The sequence below is a fragment of the Apaloderma vittatum genome, unplaced genomic scaffold (genome assembly GCF_000703405.1).
Source record: "Apaloderma vittatum isolate BGI_N311 unplaced genomic scaffold, ASM70340v1 scaffold6341, whole genome shotgun sequence".
Taxonomy (NCBI): Eukaryota; Metazoa; Chordata; class Aves; order Trogoniformes; family Trogonidae; genus Apaloderma; species Apaloderma vittatum.
Window position 1 is genome coordinate 4,730 of NW_009697285.1, and position 21,684 is coordinate 26,413.

Consider the following 21,684-nt stretch of genomic DNA (forward strand, 5'->3'; position numbering starts at 1 on the left):
CTTCATGCTGTAACTGATAAAGAATTTTACATAATTGCATTTGTTTTATTAAATAATAGAGATGTCCCTGACTTCACTGGCAGCACAGATGAGCATCTAGAGTTTGGCAAGGAAAGTTTCAGTATTTTCATTAGAGTTGTCAGCAGAAAATGTTGTAGCTATCAAAATATTAGCATGGGAAAATATGGAAAGGGTGGTTAAGGGCAGAGGCAAATTCTCACCTACCATCTTTATACGGTTAGTAAAAAATATGTATGTATTATATGTATTTAAACAGCATAAATGTATTTGTATATGTAAATAAGTAAAGTAAAACTTTACCATCTCCATAAAAGACCCTACGCCTTAGGTCTTTCACACTGTCACTGTATGGACTAATTTTGCTTCTTTTATTGAAATACCACCCACTCCTATCTGCTCAGAAGCCCAGCGCTGACCAGTCTTCTGTTTTGTTTTCTGCTGAGAACAAGACGTCATCATTTCTGACCCTTTTTAGCAAGCACAGAGACTTCTGTTTCTGTTTAAGCAACACTAGGGTCATCCATAATTTTCAAGTGCTAGTTTATTTGCTGCCAGTGACTTGTTTGACTAAGAATAGTGTTTTCTCATTTTCTTGGCTAGTTGTAAAGCTCCCTGATTTCTTGCTTGCTTTTATTCCACAGGATGTTTCATGTAAGGGAAATGTGGTGCTATCACTGGAAATGGAAGCTGCATCACTATCTCTGCTTGTTTACCACATATATTATATGCATGCAGCAAGCAGGTAAGTCAGCAAATTATCTTCTCACTTAAATAAATGTTCTAGGAGCAAAGGTTTTTTTAACTAAGGTTTGAGCTTACATATGACAGAATTATATACAATATAATAGTTTGATGAAAGTGACGCATTATATATTATTAGTTGTGATTTGATAGGCTGGTCATTTTCTGCTACTGCTGAATTTTTCATTTTGCTCTTCCTTTCCTTTTACCTTCTTAATACCTACCCTTCTTTTGAATTTCATCTAATTGTTGAAATACTGTGAGTAATCATATAGGTTTTTCAGTTTCCATAGTACTGTTTGTGCCTGTAGTTTATGTATTCAGTAACCCCTCACTTTAGTTCAAAGCTGTAAAATAACTAGTGTGCTTATTATTTTTAAATGCTTTTATGAGTCAAATAATAGAAACATTCCTCAGCAAGCTATGTGTACATAAGATAATCATATACTGTAAAGAACAATCAGTTTAAACTTAACATCATCTTGGTCTGTAGTGACACTTGCATAGAGAGTAATGAAACTCTTTTCTTTAAGTGTATGAATGAGAGATTTCATTTACCAGATATCTTTTCCTAACCACTAGAGTGCAAAATATTTTAGGAGCTCCAGCTGCTTTACTGGAAAAAAAACTCTGGAGTTTATTCTGGAGCATATGAAAATTTTGGAGCAGCTTGTAGTGCTCTGCTAATTTCATATCAGGTGGGTAGTTTCGGTGTTACAGACTTGCCATTGGAAAAAAGATGGTTTATATATAGAGAGACTTTCTAGTTTTTTTGATTTTGTTTTTTCTCTAAACAAAAAGTGCAGGGTTGTTTTTTTTAAGCTTCACTTTTTATTTAGAGAGGAAAAAAAAACAATGCAGAAGCTGTGGAGTAGCAGTTTCCAGCTTCATGTCACTTTAGGAGGTGTTTTCCTTTTTCATTAAATTGTGTAGCCAGAAATGTATTTAGGACCTGACTCTTACTTATGACTCCATTGGCTAGTGGCCTTTGCCACCCTGTGTTCCTGGGCCATGCAGCTGCCGTCCTCAGCATAAAGTAAATCAGCAAAAACTGCTCTAATGTACCGCTGCTAGGGGCTATTCACTGGTGACTAGAATATTGACCTAAAGACCATTAGTCTTTGCTAATTGCTTTTGATAAACATTTAGTTATTGGTAGTGCAGTTGACGCACCATGAATAAATTCCACAAGCCAGAAGGTCCCAGCGAGTGTGCTGAGAGGACAGAGAAAGCCAACCAGGATCTTCACCTTCAGTGCCTTCAGCTGATCGAAGTATACCAGTGCTGTCTGTGCTGGTACTGAACAAGTAGGTGGGTCAAAAGCACTGTGCCGAACTCCAAGATACACTTCCACTAAATCATTTATGCTCCTGGCTAACTACTTCAGCAACAAAGCAGATGATGCCATTGGAGTGGTAAAAGCAGACAAAATGTTCTAGCTAGTTCCGTCTCCTTTAGCTTTACTGTCTCTGCTTTTTTCTCAGGCACTGGTTTGGTGTGTAGGCGACTCAGAGCCAGGTGTCTGATGGAAATCAAAGCAGAGAACTAAACCTGAGTCTTTTACATCTCAAGTGTGTGCCTCTGAGAGCTTTTTCTCTCTTGCTTTGACTGGAAGAGATTTGAAATCTTCAAAACTTTCAGTAAATGGAAAAGACATTTCCCTATCTGCCTGAATGATGAGTAGATAAATAAGGTATACTGGAAACACCCAGATTCCATAGACAAATGTTTGCTTTGCAACAGTGAAAGAGATCATAAACAGTCAGAATCATAGAATGGCCTAGGCTGGAAAGGACCTTAGAGATCATCTAGTCCAACCTCCCTGTCATGGGCAGGGACGCAACCTCTTGACTAGACCAGGCAACACATGGGGACAGAGCGGGAATTGAACCCGCGACCTTGGTGTTGTCATTGTTCTCAGCACCACACTCAAACCACTGAGCTAACCGGCCCCAGTCTGCTGTTAATACTCAACTGAAATGAGAATGAGACATTTACCTTTACAGCAGCCTGCCATTTGGCAGTACTTGCCTGCAAACCCTCAGGGGTCATGTTTCTCTGTGTTGATGTAAAAGCATAGGTTATGCTGCAAAATGGAGTCTTTTCAGCTGTTCTTTTTAATAGAGCAAGGCAGATGAGGTGGGAAATACTGCTGCTCCGCATTTTTTATTTTGTGTTTTTAAAAGGTATTGATTGTGGATTCATATAGTATCTATAATCTCTTTTGATTTATGCTTTGCCTAGAAAACGTCACATACAAACGAGGGATTAAGATCATCAGGTACAGGTTTTGTGGATTATTTAAGAGGCTGTTCATAAGGATAAAAATATCAGTCATGCTGCGACATGGGAAAAAATGTGAAAGTAATAATTTTTGTAATTTAACTTGAGAAGAACGAGAGGACTTGGCCTGCTTTCAGAAACAAAGCTTAGGAGAAGAATTACACAGCAGAAAACTTAGGAGTGAGAAGGTCTGTGAAAAGAATGTTTAGCCACAGATTGATCAGTAAGGTACTGACAAAGCAAGTGCAGCAGTGGAGTGTAATACAGGTCTGATAGACGGATCAATGAATGGACTCTGACACTTAATCCAGGTAGACAGAACAATATTCTAAAAAATAAAATATAAAATATAACCTACTTAGCTAAAATCTGAGCAGACGTAACTGTTTCGGCATACTGGCTTCAGGTTATGTGTTGTGACATGAGGTGAAGTTACGGAGCAGCTGAATACACAACTGGACAGGTTTCTGTTCCTGTCTGGGGCAGGCGTCCCTGATTGCCTCAAGTGAGTCATTTAGCTGTGCCTCAGTTTCCGTGCCTGTAATGATGAATGTATGTTTTGCCTACCTCGTAAACAGCTTGCCCCGCCTTCCGTTGAAAGGACTGTATGGGAGCTGAGATTTTAGAATGGTGATGTTTTAAAGAGAATTAGTTAAATCTGCTTTTAACTGAGATTCTGACATTCGTAACTTTTCATTTGTATGTACATTTCATTGCCTTCAGTGAGCCCAAAAGCGAACAAAAAGAGTGGACAGAGTTCTGGAAAACAGAACTAATGAGGGCAGATAGAACAAACTGAATTTTTTTTTTTTTTTTGATCTGGAGTAGGCAGAAGGAGGAATGCAGAAGAACTGAGAATATTTAAAGAGATAGCTGCGGCGGGAAGGGATAGACTGATCTTTCTCGGCAGTCAAAGGGCAAAAAGAATGGGCTTAAATTACAGCAAGATTAATAAGGGGAGGACATCTCCATCAAAAGGTAAAGATAGCAGTGGAATAGATTGCCCAGAAAGACTGGGAATATCAGTGCTCGGGAAGGTGTAGGTAATATCTGCCAGAAATGGTTTAAATGTATAGCCCTCTTTCCTTGGGGCTGAGAAATACGTTAGATGATTTCCAAACCTCCCTGATTTCTGTAGTGCTTCCTTAAACTTTGTCCATTTTGGTTCAAAATATGGTAAATGAGGGTATCTGTTGGAAGCTGCATTTCTCGAAATATGTCCGTGCTGTGCCTACAAAATTGCGTTGGTGTTTTTCCCATCTCAGCAGCCTCATTTTTATCTGACATAAGGAAGCAACAGTTCAGTATGGAAAGTAAATAGCACATGCTTCAGGTGTGTGTAACCTCACAAAAAAAGTGTTCAGTTTAGTCTTCCCTTGCTTTTTGGCTTTTCTGCTCTCATAGCAAAATATCTAATGTTTCAGTATTGTGCTCTTGACTGTACTCTCTGTGGTAATCCAGGAGTAGAACTGGAGCGGTTTTTTTGACCTTACAAATGGATTTCAGTTTGTGTAACTACTTTCCAATCTAGTTTTCAAGTGTCTTGACAGTAGTGGACTTCCAGGGTTTTGAACTCTTGTACATTTAGAGGAGGTTGCAGCATCTGTCATTAATAGATACGTAATTATGTAAGAGTCACTAGCAGGTTTGGATTTTGACTGCCATGCAACCATATTTAGTTTTATTCAGGATGTGGAAAATATTTATTTTAATAAAGCCATGAGTACATCTACAATTTTTATTACACTATTTCTGCCTTATGCCCCATACTGCAGTTGTCACAGACTTGCTATGACTGTAGCTAGTGCCAAAGCATTTGTTCTTTTGTTCATTCATCAGTAAAGTGCATTGGTGTCTGTATTCATGTTTCCATGTCCTCAAAGGGCTTTAATTGGTTCCCAAGAGCTCACCAAAGAGTAAGTTTCAATTTTATTACAGTCCCTGAAATTTTAATTTAATTAGATTTTTTTTAGTGGCGATTTGAAGCAAAAATTTATGCTGTTTTTAATTCATCAAGAAAAAGGTAAGAAAAAAGAATAAAACTGAAAGTAGGTCCTTCACCCATATGGCTGGCAGTGGTTTCCAATACAGAATCATCTCTGCCCATCGTGCTCCTTAGTTGGGCCTGTGTAGATAAACGAGAGATTAAAGCCCTCCCTGGTTTATGGGAGAATTTTAGAGCTGAGCAGCCTGATGCGAGATGGGAAGGGAGTATGCTCATGCCACCAGTGCTAGTAGCAAGAGTTAGTCACGTTGCCATCTGTGAAAATGGATTGGGTTTTATCTGGAATGGCCCAAGTCAGGAAGTGTGTTTTTTCACCGCAGATCTGAAACTGCCTGCCCCAGATGAGGGCCAGAGATCCTATCGCGGAGCGAATGATGAAGTTGTTGTCAGCACATTCCCTTATCTTCCTTTCGCTTACCGTGTGTGCAGCAAGAACCACAGTGCCAAGACGTTAACCCAGTCAGTCAGCACAATCCTCCTGTACAGCAAGGCGACAGGGCTTGATTTTATAACATTATTACTGGCGCTTCATGCAGCTTCTCCCATGGCATCCTTGCGGTGGCGGTGGGTCTGTGTATGTTGCTGAGCAGGGTAAATGTGACTGAGAGTGCTGCCCCTGACTTGAGCATGGAAATCCACATTTCTGAAGTCGCAGAAAAACTTAAAAAGCCTAAAGTCTGAAAAAAGTATTCAGTCTGGCATCTCTTTCCTTACACAGGCGTGCATACATCATCTGTAGTTGTGAGATTAGTCAGAAGGAATCTGGATATCTAGTGAATAGCTCCAAAGTACTTTTATTCTTCTCAGTCGTCTTTTATATTTTAATGTAGCTTAAGCAAAACAAATCAAAAGCCGTCTTTTAAGTTCTGTTTAACATCTAAATTTCCGTTGGCTTGAGGCATGTGTTTAGAATTTCTGTTCATATAAATCTTGCAGAGAAAAAATTGCTATTTTGTATTTCCCTTAATTGATAGTTCGTTAATGTAAAAGTAAATCACTGTTGGAGTGAATTTCACAGGAAGCTGCCTCTCATTGCCTCTGTTTACTTTTTTAGCTATAATTTTTTGATGGTGATGGTAATTCTTTTCCCTAAAATATTTGGACCTCATTGCATTAACCATAATAATATTGCCTTAAAAGCACAGTGATTTTTACTTTTTTTTCCCTTCCTCTGATATGCACCTGTAGTCAAATCTGAATGGAATATTGTGACACATCACAGAAATTGTAAGCTGACTAGGACCTTGTCTTACAGGGTTTCTACACTCCTTCATTAGAAGATAGGCTAAACCATGTCCCTTTCTCCACAGAACATACATCTATAGGTAGAGTATACCTTTCACTGAAGGTTCTGTCTTTATGAACTGTGGATTTTAGAATTATAGAATCATAGAATGGCCTAGGCTGGAAGGGACCTTAGAGATCATTTAATCCAACCTCCCTGTCATGGGCAGGGACGCTTCTCAACTAGATCAGGCAACACATGGGGACCGAACGGGAATCGAACCCGTGACCTTGGTGTTATCATAGAATCATAGAATGGCCTAGGCTGGAAGGGACCTTAGAGATCATCTAGTCCAACCTCCCTGTTTTGGGCAGGGACGCCACCTCTCAACTAGACCTGGCAACACATGGGGACCAAGCGGGAATCGAACCCGTGACCTCGGTGTTGGTCCTTGTTGCCAGCACCATGCTATAACTGACTGAGCGAACTGGCCCCCTAATCGTCTTATAATTTTTTTTCCTTATTTTTATTGTTCACTATTAAATGTTAAAAACAGCCAAATGACAGTTTGCCAGTTTGCCAATATTGTCTATAACAGCAGGCAATAAATGCATATAGCCCAGTGGAATATCCAGCAGTGGCCCCAAAATGACTTATGACTTATGGCCAACTGGACTGTGCTTTACAAAAGGCTGTCTCTGATGAAGGTTATTATATAAATAAATTAGTTCTTTATGGTATTTCTCAGTTGCTTTCAATAAAGTGAATGCTCGTTTTAGAACAAAATGTGTTTCTGGTTCATTAAAAGACTGAAGTCTTTGTGAATGTCACCTCTTTTCTCTTTTGCATCATGAAGTGAAGGTCTTAACTAGGAATAGAACAGTATTCCATAAAAGCATTCCTTACATGTAAGTCTGGCAATCACGTAGCATACATTTTAGTATGTGTTACAATTAATACAGAGTAAATAACATGTTTGATTTCATATACCAGAGAACCTTTTAGAAGTGAGTGATTACCACTATAAAGTCAGCACTTAACAATTAATGAGAAGGGCTGATCTTGCAGATTTTGGATGCATATTGTTATGTCTGTGATTGTTTTGCTAGAATATTGGATTTGCTTACTTAATGGGATTGCATAAGTGATTTGCATAAGGTGTGACATGTAATATTCACTAGATCAAAGCCTCAGTTATCACTGTCTGATAATTGAAATGTTAAAATCTGCATTTTTGTTACAACCACAGCACAGAGATGTCTGAAATAGATAGACTTACCTCATGTATTATATATGGACAATACTAAAGTGAAGAAAAACATATATGACTTATTTTACAAGAATTTGAAAAAAGTGAAGCATTTTTAGGTACAATTTAGTAAGCTACTAAGAAATAAGAAGCCACTTCTGAAAAATCACAGTCCTTGTTAAGGTTGTGTATAGAAGTACCTCTGATTCATCTGTAATGTTTCCCCATTTCTTCCTCTGTCATGAAGGAGAAAAATCTGTTTTCCCATTAGAGGAGAATAAAGTATTTCAGCTATAAACATGTTCTACAGAGTTAACTAAAGAATTAGTGTAACAAAGATTTTTATATCAGAGAAGTACATCCCATACAAAGATACATTGAAACAAAGCTACTTTTCCTGCCCTAAATAGGATTATATAGTCATTCATACCAAGCGAAGGCAGGGCTTCCAGAAACACCTCTTGTTTTGTCCGGATTCAGTGGTCGCTGGTCTGCTTGTTTCCTATAAATGACAGACTAAGCTCTACCTCTTGCTGCACTACAAGAAAATTCAGCAGAACTCTAACTATCAATTATGCATTTATGTAATCTGGCCTCTAGGTACCATTCACACTAATTCATTTTATTTGCCTTCTCTTGAAGAAGCAAGACACCTTCGACTCTAAACCCAACTCCAGTCATAATCTTTGGTACCACTATGAGCTTGTACTCTTTTTCTCATGTTTCATGTTGTCATTTTTTCACTGTTGTCTGCGACAACAGCAGCTTGAGCAGTATGTTGACTGTTTTCAATTTGTTAGTTGGAAACAATTTTGCTAATTGTCCTCAAGTCTTCAAATCCCAAACATGGTCACCAGCTCCTATTCCGTGAATTTTCCCTTTGGTAATTTCTGAACATCTTTTCAATTATTTACTGGTTTGTAAAAATTCCAGTGTAGCAAATAGTCACTTTTGACAAGAGAGGCCACCATGATGGTAACTCAAATTGCTTAATCCTCCAAAACTACAGCTGCATCAGTTAAGATGTAAGATAATATTCTATAAAAGTGTCACAGGTTTGATCCCCATTTGGTCCCCATGCATTGCCTGACCTAGTTGAGAGGCATCCCTGCCCATGGCAGGGAGGTTGGATTAAATGATCTCTAAGGTCCCTTCCAGCCTAGGCGATTCTATGATTCTATGGCATGTTTTCATAGAACATTTTTTTTCTTGAAAGTTTTTGTAGACTGAAAAAATGAATGTTGGAAAAATATTTTGCACATTTGAAGAGTGGCAGGAAGTTACTTACCATTTATGAAACTGCTTTTTTTCTTGGATATCCTCAAAGTACTCTGTTTTCCCGTACATTGTAAAACAACTGCTTTTTTCAGGGGTTAATATCTGCAAGAGTTAGCTCTTGCAGAACACAGGATAGATCCATTAAAAGATCATCACACAGCTAACCTAATTTTTGAAAAAATAAAATGCAATCAGAGTTTTTCCAATGCCAGCCTTTTCCCTTATGAATATGCTTCTTAATGGGTGTCAGACAGAAAACTGCAACTCCCTGTCTTGAACAGGGTTTGTTTTGTTCGGGTGCATGCTCTGGCTTCTCACGGCTCTTCTGGTTAAGAGTTGTGCAGTGAGGAATCCATACTATGAAGCTGAAGTCATTTTTTTTCTCAGAACTTGCTTTTTAGGTGGAGAACAAGACCTCATGGTTGAAGTTATCACAGAGGCATTTGTGTTAAGTCTCAGACTTGGGTGATTTTTGGTTTATAGTGTTAGAAGTGGGAGAAAGAGGAGGTTTTTAAATTTTTTTCCTCATTGTCTTGAACTTACAGGATATACTTATAAGCAGGTTTAAATTTTAAATCTTTTACATTTTTTTCTTCTAATTCTGTGACTAAATATTTTCTGATTCCAAAGTATAGTAGCCATATATCATACTGCACTTTACAGAAACAGTAATTATACAGGGAGTACTGAAATCGCCTTGCCTGCTGAATCATTAAATATACGCAAAGGAAAAATAATATTGTGGCTTTTGTAGCAAAATCTAAAATAACTAAGAAGTTTTGTGCTGGGTGTGGATGTCCACCTGTCCAATATTTTGAGTAACAAATCACCCAAATTGTGTTCAGCTTGTCCTGGATTTTAACTTTGGTTTAGGGAATTGTATTTCAAGAAATCATATCTGTAATATACATACAAAAATAAAAGGGAAAAGCACTGGTGTTGAATAAAGGCATTGTTCATACAGTGAGTTAGAAGTTGTGGGGTGTTTCAAAACTAAAATATTGTTTGACTGATAAAAGTATTTAAAGGAAGTGTAACTATAAAAACTATGAGCCTCCTCCCTTCTATGTGTAAGCCTGGTACATCAAACATGCTGTCTGCCCAAGCTGCTCTGCTTATATGTAACTAGTTTGTAAAAGGTAGGCTTTTGTTCTTCGACCTGTCAGATTTTGGCAGTATATTGTTTCCCTGATGTCCATTATTTTGATCTTATTTTGAATTGGGTATGCTTCCACTAAAATCTTGCCGCTGGAACTGGCAAAGATGTACAGCAGCAACACCCCCAGTGGGGGCTTCCTTCTCTTGGTCTCTGTGTATGGGGAATTGCTCTTCTGTTAAGTGATAATTTCACTGTATGTGAATGAATTGCATTGAGCCCTTCTGTGTTCTCCCAAGAGACCCAGTTGAAGTCAGAATGGTAGAAGTAGCATTGGTATAATAATTTCTCTCTCTGGTGGCACATGGCAATTGGAAGATAGTACTAAGGATTAAAGAGGCAAACATCTCTCTCAATATACATTCCTTCCCTCTAATAAAATTTTAGCTGTCTTTTTAGTTTGGGGTGGTTTCGTTCCCCTTGTGTTGATGGACGCTATACAAGTATTCTCTTTTAGGTGACTCCTGTAGTTAAAGTCCTTTCAGTACTGCCCTCAGCAAAAGTCTCTAAAGTTTTTTTTATATTGTTTATTGCATATCAAAATTGATTGACTGGCAATTTAATTATATAATCAACAGCTGAACTCAAGTTCTTGTGAACTTTTCCATGTTTGGCTGCATAAATCTTTTCTGAATAGCACATCATAGCAATGGAATGCATCAGGTGCCAAAAACCTAGCTGAGAAGTGTCTAGATTTTAAAGCTATTGTTTTTCAAAACATTTATTTTGCTTCATCACCTTAGTCAGTTTTCTTGCATAATAAGTATTCTGAATTTGAAGGAGAAAATTAAACAATGTTAATTTCAGAATTTCACCAAATGTTCCTATTCATAAGAAGAATTAACTTTCTTAAAAAGAGAAATTAAAAAATAAAGACAAATAACTGTTATTAGTAATGTGACTGAAAGAAATAATAAATTCAGAGCAATCATGCCATTTGCTTTTATTATGCTGAGGAATGGCAGAATTGAAACAGATCTCCTTTAATGTTGAAATGGTTTTGCATGACTTTCGGTATAAGATATAAGGAAACTCTTCAGTAAGTATTCAGCTGTAAATAGTCTAGTGGTTCCTTCACTAACTGGATTGCATAACACTGGTTTTATTTAGTGCCACCAAAGTCAGTGCAAGTTTTACTGCCCCTTGGATTAGAGCTGCGATAGATCACTGTTGTGATAGATCACTTCGGTAAATCCTTCCCCAGATGTCAGAATAGAAATTTTCTGGAAGTTGGCGTCTTGGCCAAACAATGTTGTTATGTCAGAGGAAGACAAAGTTCTGCCCCATGCCTTTAAAAGATTTAACTTGCGTGGGGCTTCAGCACTGCTGTGTAGGGCTCAGAAAGGAAAAAGGCTTCCAGGATGAAACAAGAGTTGCTGTGTACGCTTGGCAGAGATTATGTGTTGTAACTTGTGGTTTTTGTCTGCAGATTACTGTGATCTCACCCAGTAACGCTTGAAATGGAAGAGGGTTTTGTATTCTGCTTTTTGTCTGTGTAATCCCCATGTCATGTGAAGCCTGCCTTGATACTTAGGAACTGACTTGAGCTCCAGCAAAAAACTCAAATGCACAGGCTCTCTGGGAAGGACGATACTGAAAGACTTTTTCTTCCAGTGCCATTCATGCTTTCTGCAGGACACGGCACCATTTACTGGAATTCAGAGCAGCCCCGATTCCCAGAGATTCAGTGGGAAAGACTGAGTTTACGAGTAAACAGAATTTTTACTGTATCACCCTCTTTTCAGCTAGGTTTACTGTATCCTGTTGAAGTTTGTTCAGGAACTGGCAGAGCCAGCTAAAATATCGTAAGAATCCAGATGTCCACTCTTGTTTCTACCTACCCATCCATCCATAATCCATAATCTGCCTGGTTTGTAATCCTAACACACAGAGGAAAGATTTTCTGGGTTTTGTTTTTTGGGTTTTTTTTTCAAAGGGTTTGCTTTTGATTATAGTGGTCTGGAAGATTTTTTTTTGAGCGTTTCTCATGTTTTGCTGTAGTGTGTGTGTTTCTAGTGAGAAGACAGCTCAGCCTGGCCAAGTTTTTAATCTTTAGGGTGAGGTCTGCAATGCCTCTTATCTTAATCAGCTACTGTGTTTATTCTTGTGAAATATGTGAAAATCTGGAGAAACATCTTCTATTAGCAGGGATCAAGCCAAACTAAAAAAAAAAAAATCTGATCTTTTAGCAATTTTTACTCTTTCACATTAGATTTCTATTAGCTTTCCTTTGCAGAATTAATTGTAAGGAATAATACAATGACAGCAGAATGGAAAATAATCTTGCATATTTTAAAAAAAAAAAAAGGTCTTAATCTGACATCTGGTCATCAAAACATGAACATTGTGAGCCACAAACATAAATTACTTCATAGCGGTTGGTGAAAATTAAAGGCAACATTTTCTTTTCTTGTAAAGAAGCTCCTCTGTGGTACTTGCAATTGGTTCTTCATAGTTTGTCATAATTTAACCGCCTTCATGTTTGTAGGGGTTTTGTTTGGTTGGTTGATTTTTTTAATAGTGGCCCTCACAATAGTTCTCAAACAGTTCCCATTAGTCCTTTTATATCATTTCTCATAAAACTTATGGTGTTGGAGAGGAAACTTGGATGCACACAAGTACTGATCGTAACAAATATGATAATCAAATGCTATGCAAGTAGAACTGCTATGGCTAAGGTAGTCTATGCATTCAAGAACCAGTTACCGGAAGTGCTAGGAGGTAATCTGCACAGACAAACATACCACTGTTGGGCTGTATTTATGAGATTGTTGACAATTATGAAAAGCTCTGAAGATCAGTATGTCCAGTCGAAACACTGATCTAGTGAATATGCTCCCATATGAACCAGCCTTGGGGTTAGGGTGTATTTTACACATACAGAGTTTGCCGTAAGGTTAACAACTCAGCTGCTATGTTTTTAAAGTTATAATGCAATTCTATGAAGGTTGTCTCTTCAAAGTTTTAATATAAATGTTAAATAATAATAATGATGATATTTTATTATTTTTCTTGATGTAATGTGATCTTTTATAAGCATCATTGTATCTCATTGGAAATACATTGCCTGGATGTAGGATTGGCTATTACTCTGTGCTTGTGTGCTGCCATAAATAGTTACTTGACTTGGTTTTTTTGGCACCGCTTTAAAAATACAATTAATACCAATTATATGTGATAAAAATGACTGATAAAAATGTCTATAAAACATTATATGTTTATGATGCAACTTAAACTTTAATATAGGAAAATGTTGAGCTAAACTTTTGGAACAGTTTAAGGACAAATATCCATACGGAAACACATTAATGTGTATATTTGGATTGTGCAGGTGGGTCTCCTGTACTGTCTGTGAGTGGGGACAGATTTATCAGTCTAGCCTAATAGCACACAGCCTTTGTTCACATTTTAAGTAAATTATGTTCTTGAGTATGGACTGCTTTGGTCATGGAAAAATATATCTGTGTGAGACTTGAATGAATAATGTTTTTTCATTGTGTGCACCTTTTTATCAGTGACAATATGAGAGGCTTGAGTGAGTGTCCAGGCACCCAATTACATACGGATATTGCCATTTCCTTGTAATTTATCTTTTCTGATTATGACACAGTACATTTGTTTCTGAAATTTCACATGCTATGAAATGTTTGTTACTTGTCTGTTACTGCTTAAAGTAACACAACTCTTCATTCCGATCAGTTCTGACAGAGTGATACATATCCATTTTTGGACTTTCTGATGTTTCCTGTCTTATGTGGAGGTGAGGAAGAGATTGGGATTCAGCTAGGAGATCAAACCAGAAAATGATAACCTAGAATCAGCACTTGCTACTTCAATTGAAATGTTGGAAATCTGTGTGTTAAAAATAAAGGCAAAAAAACCTGTAGTAGGTTTCCTTTGTCTCAGAATGGCAGTTTTCAAAGTTTGACTTATTTTAAATAACAGAAAAAAGCTTTAGGAACAAAATATCATTAAGAAAATACTAAGGCTGTAAACCTGGCCATTCAATAATTTGGATATACTAGAATTGAAGAACTGGTGTTACCTATGGAATTTTCTAATTTTTCATCCACCGTGATGGTGCAGATTTTAATTACAAAGCCACCTGCTCTTTGTCATTGGCCTCTGGCTTTGTACAGAGCAGACATGCTGTAAGACAGAAAACAAATATAGTTTTTAAGGCCTTTGCTTAATGTGTGGCCAGAGTTAGAAAACACATGAGGCATTGCATTGCAAGCTATCTTGTGACTAGGCTGGTTGAAGGTTGTGCTGGGAAACTAAGTGCTGTCTCTGACTCTTGCCTGCTAGAGGTGTCTGAGCAAAAGAATTTCGTGGCTGACTTCCATGTGCCTCATTTTCAGTGCCTAATTTAAAGCTATACCATGATTTGCACCCGTAATTACAGTTGAAGTGAGTAGGAACTGTGACTGTATCAACCCCTATATAATGCTGCAAATCATGAATGAGTTAGGTCTTGTGTGTCTGAAAGTAAGACACCTGACGTCAGGGGATTCTTTTCATCTTGATATTCCCCAACTACTATTCTTTAAAATGAATTTAAGAATACTTCTTTCCTCACAGTCAACATTATAAGTTTTTAATTAACGACTGTTGAAGGAACATTCAGATGTCATACTAATGAAACCCACAGAAATATTCACAAGGAAATCAGTGATTCTCAGGAGAGGACTGGAATTGCTGCAAGGCTGAGGGTCACACATCGAAGAACAGAGGTAAAGCAGGATACTGAAAAGTTGCTTATTTTATGGGATTTGTCCTTCCTGTGCACTGCATAAAGTCCTGCAAAAACAGTAGCGGGTGATTATGTAATTGAAGATTTCTTTTCAATTATCTATGCTCAAAGGCCAAAGGAAGGTTAACTCTGGCATTTCCTAACTTCAATAGTCCTTGATTGTACAATCCTAATGGTGTCTGCATGTTTCTGGGAGGAGTTTATAATGTTGGTCTGTGTGTGTATATACAGATAAAGATATAGTTACTGTTAGAGATACTTAGTTAAAATTTTAATTTAACCCATATGTAGAGCAGAAAGTCTTGTTAACAAAATGCTATTTACTTATTTTTTTTTGTTTCATGCATTCTCACTTAGTCAGGATGTTCACCGTATTTCTGAGATAGTTTAAGGAAGCCAAGATTGACAGTGAATGGAGTAATCAAGCCACTTCACTAAGCGATTTGCTTAGGAGCAGAACTTTACTTTTAACTTAATTATTTATTGTGGCCTTTGAATGACCCAGCAGGTTAAACAATAGCAACCTAGTTCTGTACGACCTGTATAACACCAGAACATAGTATTTCATGATGAAAGAGAAAAAAGGAACAAAGAGGTATTCTGTTGTAGTACTTCCTACATGGTACTATCACTTGCAGGTTTTTTTTTTCCTTTCTATTTTTACTCCATCCATAACTTTATGTATACATTTTAACTACATATTTACATATTTGAACTATATTCTTTCTCCACCTTACTTTATCCTTCTCCAGTATTCTTTCCAAGGTGGCACTGTGCACAGGGTTTTATTTTGGTTTTGGGTGTTTTGTTTGTTTTGTTTTATTTTTGGGGGGGAATTTTGATTCTTAGTTTATTGATGATTGATTTGTGTCATCCTGTTAGAAAATAAATAAAACACTGGATTTCGAACATAGAATTCAATGTTACACTTAACAAAAGGGAGACAAGAAAATGCCTATCTAGAGAAGAGATGTTAAGGCTTCTACTTCTGCAGTGTTAGTTTCTGAAGGAGCACTTGAGGAATGTTGGAGTCTGGATGAGTAGGGCCTCTGCGGATTGAGGTTTGCATGAAGGCAGCATTTTGCTAGGAAGTGGGGTTCTCTGAAACACATAAAATCTTTCTGTGTATCTGAAGTAATGGCAGGGTGCCCAGAGCTTTGTGGAAAGATGCCTACTTCTTCAGCAATAAATAAAATACGTAAATAAATAAATATATTTAGTTGAGGGTAGGGTACCTTTGATGTGACGATCTCCTCCTAGATGAAAGACTGCAACTGGTACACAGTGCCAAGCATCTCCCCTGCTTCCTGAGAGCCTTTGGTGCCAACATCCTCAAAAAGAACAAGGATTCTAATCCTGAAGACGTGAGATTTGAGAAAGGATTTCCTTTAGAGCTAAGGTTGTTTTTCTTACCCTCCAGATATGTAGCTAGTGGTAGGACAAATGAGTCTCCCAGAAATCATGAAATGTTTAATAGCTGTGGCAGTTTTGGGATTACAAGTCACCAAATCATTTAGTTTTCCTCTAACCACGGAGGAGGTCCTGATGACCATCTGCCCTTGGAATACAAGTAAGTCTGTTATTGGTTTAAGCCAGGGATCCAAGCAGCCCAGTGTTCATGCGTGGGCACCTGGAATAGAAGAGCTAAAACAAGACCTACATACATGATGCTTCCTCTCAAAACTCTCCCAGTCTCCAACTGTTTCTGTTTTGGGAATGAAAATCTCACGGAGGCTTGTGTGGCTTGCCTGTGTAGGAGTCTGCAGTGGATTTCTGCCAAGTAGTTGCCCACTTTCCCTTTGAACTCACAAATTCACAGTTGTCCTCAGTCAAGGAGTGCTGCGTGTCCCCTCCCCACTGAATGAAGAACCACCTTGTTCTCTTTACTTTGAACTTGGACCCTATAACAAGGGGCCACCAAATGAAGACAGTGACCAGATACTCCTTTTCCCTGTCACTCGCAGACCTTTTGTAGATCTTTGTCAGATCTCCATTACATCATCTTTTCTTAGCTTGAAGAGTACTTGACTACTTTTTTGCTTATTTTGACCACCACCACCTAGGCATCCTCTGCCAGTGGCTCAAGGGGGCTACATTTCAGCTCAGGCTGGGACACCCAGATGTGCTCTGGGCTGTCAACTCGCTGGGAGCAGCAGGAGCTGGGTGGCCCTTCATGGGGGAGCATCTGGGAGCTGGGGCAACCCGAACTCAGACAAGGCCCTTGCTGGATGAGACTGTGACCCAGGTTCAGGGTCCATCCAGGGAGTTGAGTCAGGAACAGCCAGAGACCTAGAGCATATGTCCAGCAAGAAGTGAAAGCTAATTAAGGGCTTTTAGTGCACTGAGGACAGTGCTTATCTGTGTTCAATTTTATTTGTCATTTTATTGCTTAGTCACTATGTCTTTATAAGAGACTCATTTTTAAGTTATTTACAGTTTGCCTTGAAGTTATCTACTGTCTGCAGTAGCTTTGTATCATCCAGCAAACTTTGTACTCTTCTACTGATTTTCCAGATACTTTCTGGATATATTAAGTAATGTGGATCCCAGCAAAGGTCCCTGTGCAACTCAGCTGGTGATCTTCTTGCCTTTTTATAGCTTCATGTTTGCTCCTATGCCCTACCTCTTAACCAGTTATTTATCTGTGCCAGAACCTTCCTTATTATGCAATGGCTGCTTAGTTTCCTTTAAAGTCTTTGGTGAAAGTCTTTGCCAGAAACTTTCTGGACCTCCAGGAGAACTATGTCAACTTGATCACGTTTACCCGCATAGCATGGCTGAACCCTGCAGAGAACTCCAAGAGGTTTGTAAGACAAAACATCACTTTACCGAAGTTGTAGTGACTCTCTCAAATAGATTTTATTTATCCAGCTGTCCGCTAATTCTAGCATTTCTTTTACCACAGATCTCTTGTGGTAGCCAAGGCACTGGTCTGCTCAGTGAGAAAAATAAAATTGGAGTAAACCAGTTTTACCTGACTGCCAGTCAGGTAAACACTCTTTACGGGTGTTAATGTTATTAACAAATCTTCAGGATGTGTGACTTGCAATTACACTGCTGTTTCAGTGCTCTGGACTAAAACTGCATCTTGCAGAAATGGTCTTGAAAATAATAGGATGTGTTTGGTTATATTGACAAGCAGTGGAAAGGGCTGAGCAGTGCTTCTAGTACTTTATTAAAATGTAATGAAAGGTTTAAGCAGCAAACCTGAGTGGCAATTCCTCATTATAATTTTGTCCTAGAGTCACTCCTGTGGCTTACAACTGTGAACATTACCAAAAGAACCTTTTTAGTTGTAGCAACTAGCTAGACCACAGTTTGACCACGTTGAGGAAGGAGTCAGATGTTTCTTTTTCATGTAATCCTTCCTCAAACTATGAAGGCGAGAAAAGAACCATCACTGGAAAAAGAAATCATGAATTTCTGCTTTCTTCTGAAATGCGAAAGAGACAGGAATAAATTAAAATGCAAAAGGAACAGAGATAGTCTGCAGTTCACCATGTATGCTCTACATTCTATATCACAACTGCAGAGACAAGCCTGTTCCTCTGCACAGTGCAGATCTGGTAGTCATGGGACTAACAGTCCTACCTCTCCCTAAAAGGATAGAGTTCTTCTGCATATCCTTATATCAACTCAGATAAGGTCACATAAATAGAATTGATTATTTCTTAGTCAGAGATCAGCTAGCATAGTACAAGATGTTTTTATACCTGTTTGAAAGAACTTGCAAAAGTTGATTCTAAGTGGAAGACAACACTGTTGTGCTTGTTTTGGTTTTTTTAGTAAACCCAAATGCCAAGAAACTTCTGATACTATTACTTCCTGGAAAGTAATTGTTTTCTCAGAACAGGAAAGCTTGTAAATTGTAAATGAAATAGCAAGGCTTGCATTTGCAGGGAATAACAAAATTGGTTTAAAGCAGTTTTAAGATAAAATAGTGTGAATGAGAATATACAAATTATTTAATGTATTTAAACTGTTAGGCTTTTAAATTCTTTTGGGCTTATCAACTACAACAGTAGCTTTTTGTACATTCCACTTTACAAAATAATATATATAAAGATAGTGGGCATTTAAGTTAATGATACTGCTGGTGTGCAAAGGTAGTCTCATGGGCAAGAAGTCAGTAAAAGTATGTCTCTTTATATCTGCCTAGTATCTTGTCTTCGGTTGTGTTTTTTTTCCCCACATTTCTATTCTAAAGTTGTATTTTACCAATTTAAGTGCCAAAAGGGAGGAAAATCATGTGTTTTTAATTATTGTAATACATTTCTAATATACTTGTTTTCCATGGTATCTTGGTCCTCTGCAGTGTTTACCGTCACTTTTGAGTTCTTGTGGTTAAGAAATTTCTACACTGGAACTACTGTTTTGTTATTGTCACTGTTATTTGTAATTAAATAATACGTTTCATGTTGCATCTGTGTGAAGAGCCGTGGATTATAGCCAGAAAGATGATTTTCCATTAGAGCTGCTGCTTTGGCTTTTGAGAAGGAACTGAGCCTTTGGGTAGTCTTGGAGGCGGGTCACCCCTGTGAGCAGCACCAGTGATGCCTCATACTGATAAAAGCAGTTGGTGCTATAAGGTTGGCTTTCCAGCATGACAACTCTTCATCACACTGGTGTTACTTAACCCACTGTGGCCCTTATACTTTGCTGTAGCTGCTTGGTCACAGTCCTTTCTCCACAGACAGACAGAATGAGATCATTTTTACTCTGCTGAGAACATTTGAATATAAGCATGGTGGTGTTTATTTTTTTTTTATTTGTCCCGTATGGAAAGTTGTTATGATCAGCTGTTCTGGGCTACGATATTAATATTTTTGTCCCTGTTGTCATTGTGCACTTTTTTGTTGGTAGGGTCAGCCTCAGAGGTAGCACTTGTGAATGGCCAAGAAGTTTGAAAATAAAAGATGCAATTGTCTGTCTAGCCATAAATGAAAGGAGACACATTCTGGCAAAGGCTTGCGAGTCATACCTGGTGATGAATCCAGTAGTTACCTGATTACTTACAAACAGCCCTCTGCCATTTTTATACCTACCTTTTATACTGCTTAAACTTGCTGCTGGAAGTTCATTTTAGCTAAGATTAGTTAAGTCTGCAGCAGACTTACAAGATGAGCCAAAAAGTGTTTAGCCTGCCACAGTTATTACCACGCAGTGCAGAGTGTCATTCAGTATGGGCAGATGTGGTCACAGTTTCACAGAGGTTTAGATCAGGATTAGATCAACCTTTTGTTCCTACGATGTTGCACAGATACAAGTGGGTGCCTGAATGGGTCTGTTAAGCACTGTAGGTCTTCCTCTGTTGGAAGAAATGTATTTTACCCACCCGCGTCCTAGGCAGACCATCAAGCAGGGCTCTACCTTCTTCGTAACTGACCCAGACTTGACTAAAGGAAATATACAAGCAGTTACCATCTGAGCTACTATTAAGAATTTTTCCTCTTGTGGTTGTTGCAGCCTGATCACAGTGACTCAATTATCACATGCTTTAAAATGCTATAATTGCTGTTAGTTCTGTATACTGTCAGAACCTGCTTTGGCTGTTCTGGTGGAGTCTTGAGACTGAATACAGGAGGGGATGGGAACTGCCTGGGAGAAATCCCTGTAGTCATGAAAGTCACAGGAGAGCTGTCTGTCACACCTGAAGTGTGTCTAGCACACACTACAGATGGATCTTCAGCACTCTATCTAACTGCAGAGTGAGTTTCCTTAAGAAGACTATGAAGAGTAAAGAAAATACCAGAATTCCTGGAGAGCCATTTGAATGAGCAATTAGTTGTTATTAAATTAGATTATTGTTTATTTTTCTTCCAAATATTTTGCTGAAATGGAAAAGTATATAAATTTTGCAGAAAAATGACAAGAAATATTCTAGCTGAAATGTTTTGATGATGGAGAAAAAACATTGCTTTGACAACTCAAAGCAAAGTTTTGAGTCATTGTTTTGAATAGGTGCAGTATTTAAAAAAGATTTCCTAAAATTTTTAAATGCAATTAAATGTTTTGATTCACTTGAAATTACTTATTTGATATTACCTTCTAGAATATTTTTTAACAATATGTCTTAGTTTTTCCCTTTTTTTTTTTTTTAAATAAGATTTCCTGTCTCGTTATTTTTATGCTTCTTGCTGTCTGTAGATCCAGTTAGCAGCTATCACATTCTTAATTTTCCAGTTCTTTCTTTGTTGGACCAAATTAACACGTCTTGGATCAGCTGACCAGGTATTAGGTTCGTATTAAATTACCTGCAGGTATTAAAAGATTTCTTGACTTCTCTGTCCATCCTGAAGGAAAGCTATTCTGAAGCTACTCTGAGCTGTACTGAAGACTTCCCTCTTGGTTTGCATACACAGCTCAGCAGCTTTTGATCGGTGCTAGTGAATCATAGAATCATAGAATGGCCTAGGCTGGAAGGGACCTTAGAGATCACCGAGTCCAACCTCCCTGTTTTGGGCAGGGACGCCACCTCTCAAGTAGACCTGGCAACACATGGGGACCGAGTGGGAATCGAACCCACGTCCACGGTGTTGGTCCTTGTTGCCAGCACCGCACTCAAACCACTGAGCTAATCGGCCCCTCAACAGCTACTAAAATAGATTTAATACATTTAATTTCATCAGAACTAAGAGACCTGGAATAGCCTGTCTCTTTTTAAAAAGTAGGTACCATAATTCCCTAACTCTTGGGTGGCAGCTGTTTTGCAGACCTTGGCACTAGGGCTAACTGGAGTAATTAGAATAAGAAGGAATATTTTTCCCTAACTAAGGAACTCTTTATATTGACTGTACTTTAGTTGAGCTACTAGCTGAAAGTCCTTGATAGAAAAATCTAGAAGAAAAAACATGAAGTCACTAAGTTTTATTGACTGAACTCTTGACCAAAGACCTAGTCTTAACAAAGTAGTTCTGTCATAAATCAAAATAAACCTCAGATGATCTGCCGAAAGATTCTACCATTCCTGCCG

At 38.1% G+C, this 21,684-nt stretch overlaps 1 protein-coding gene across 1 annotated transcript in view; it reads left to right on the forward strand.

The window, feature by feature from the left end:
* Positions 1 to 662: 662 nt before the first annotated feature.
* LOC104280041 (G-protein coupled receptor 126-like) overlaps positions 663 to 21,684 on the forward strand; it is a gene marked incomplete at both ends in the record, with an annotated part of 44,624 nt that continues 23,602 nt past the window's right edge. The window contains one exon of the mRNA XM_009877568.1: positions 663 to 763. Within this exon, the coding sequence (XP_009875870.1) occupies positions 663 to 763 (101 nt within the window). The remainder of the gene's footprint in view (positions 764 to 21,684) is intronic.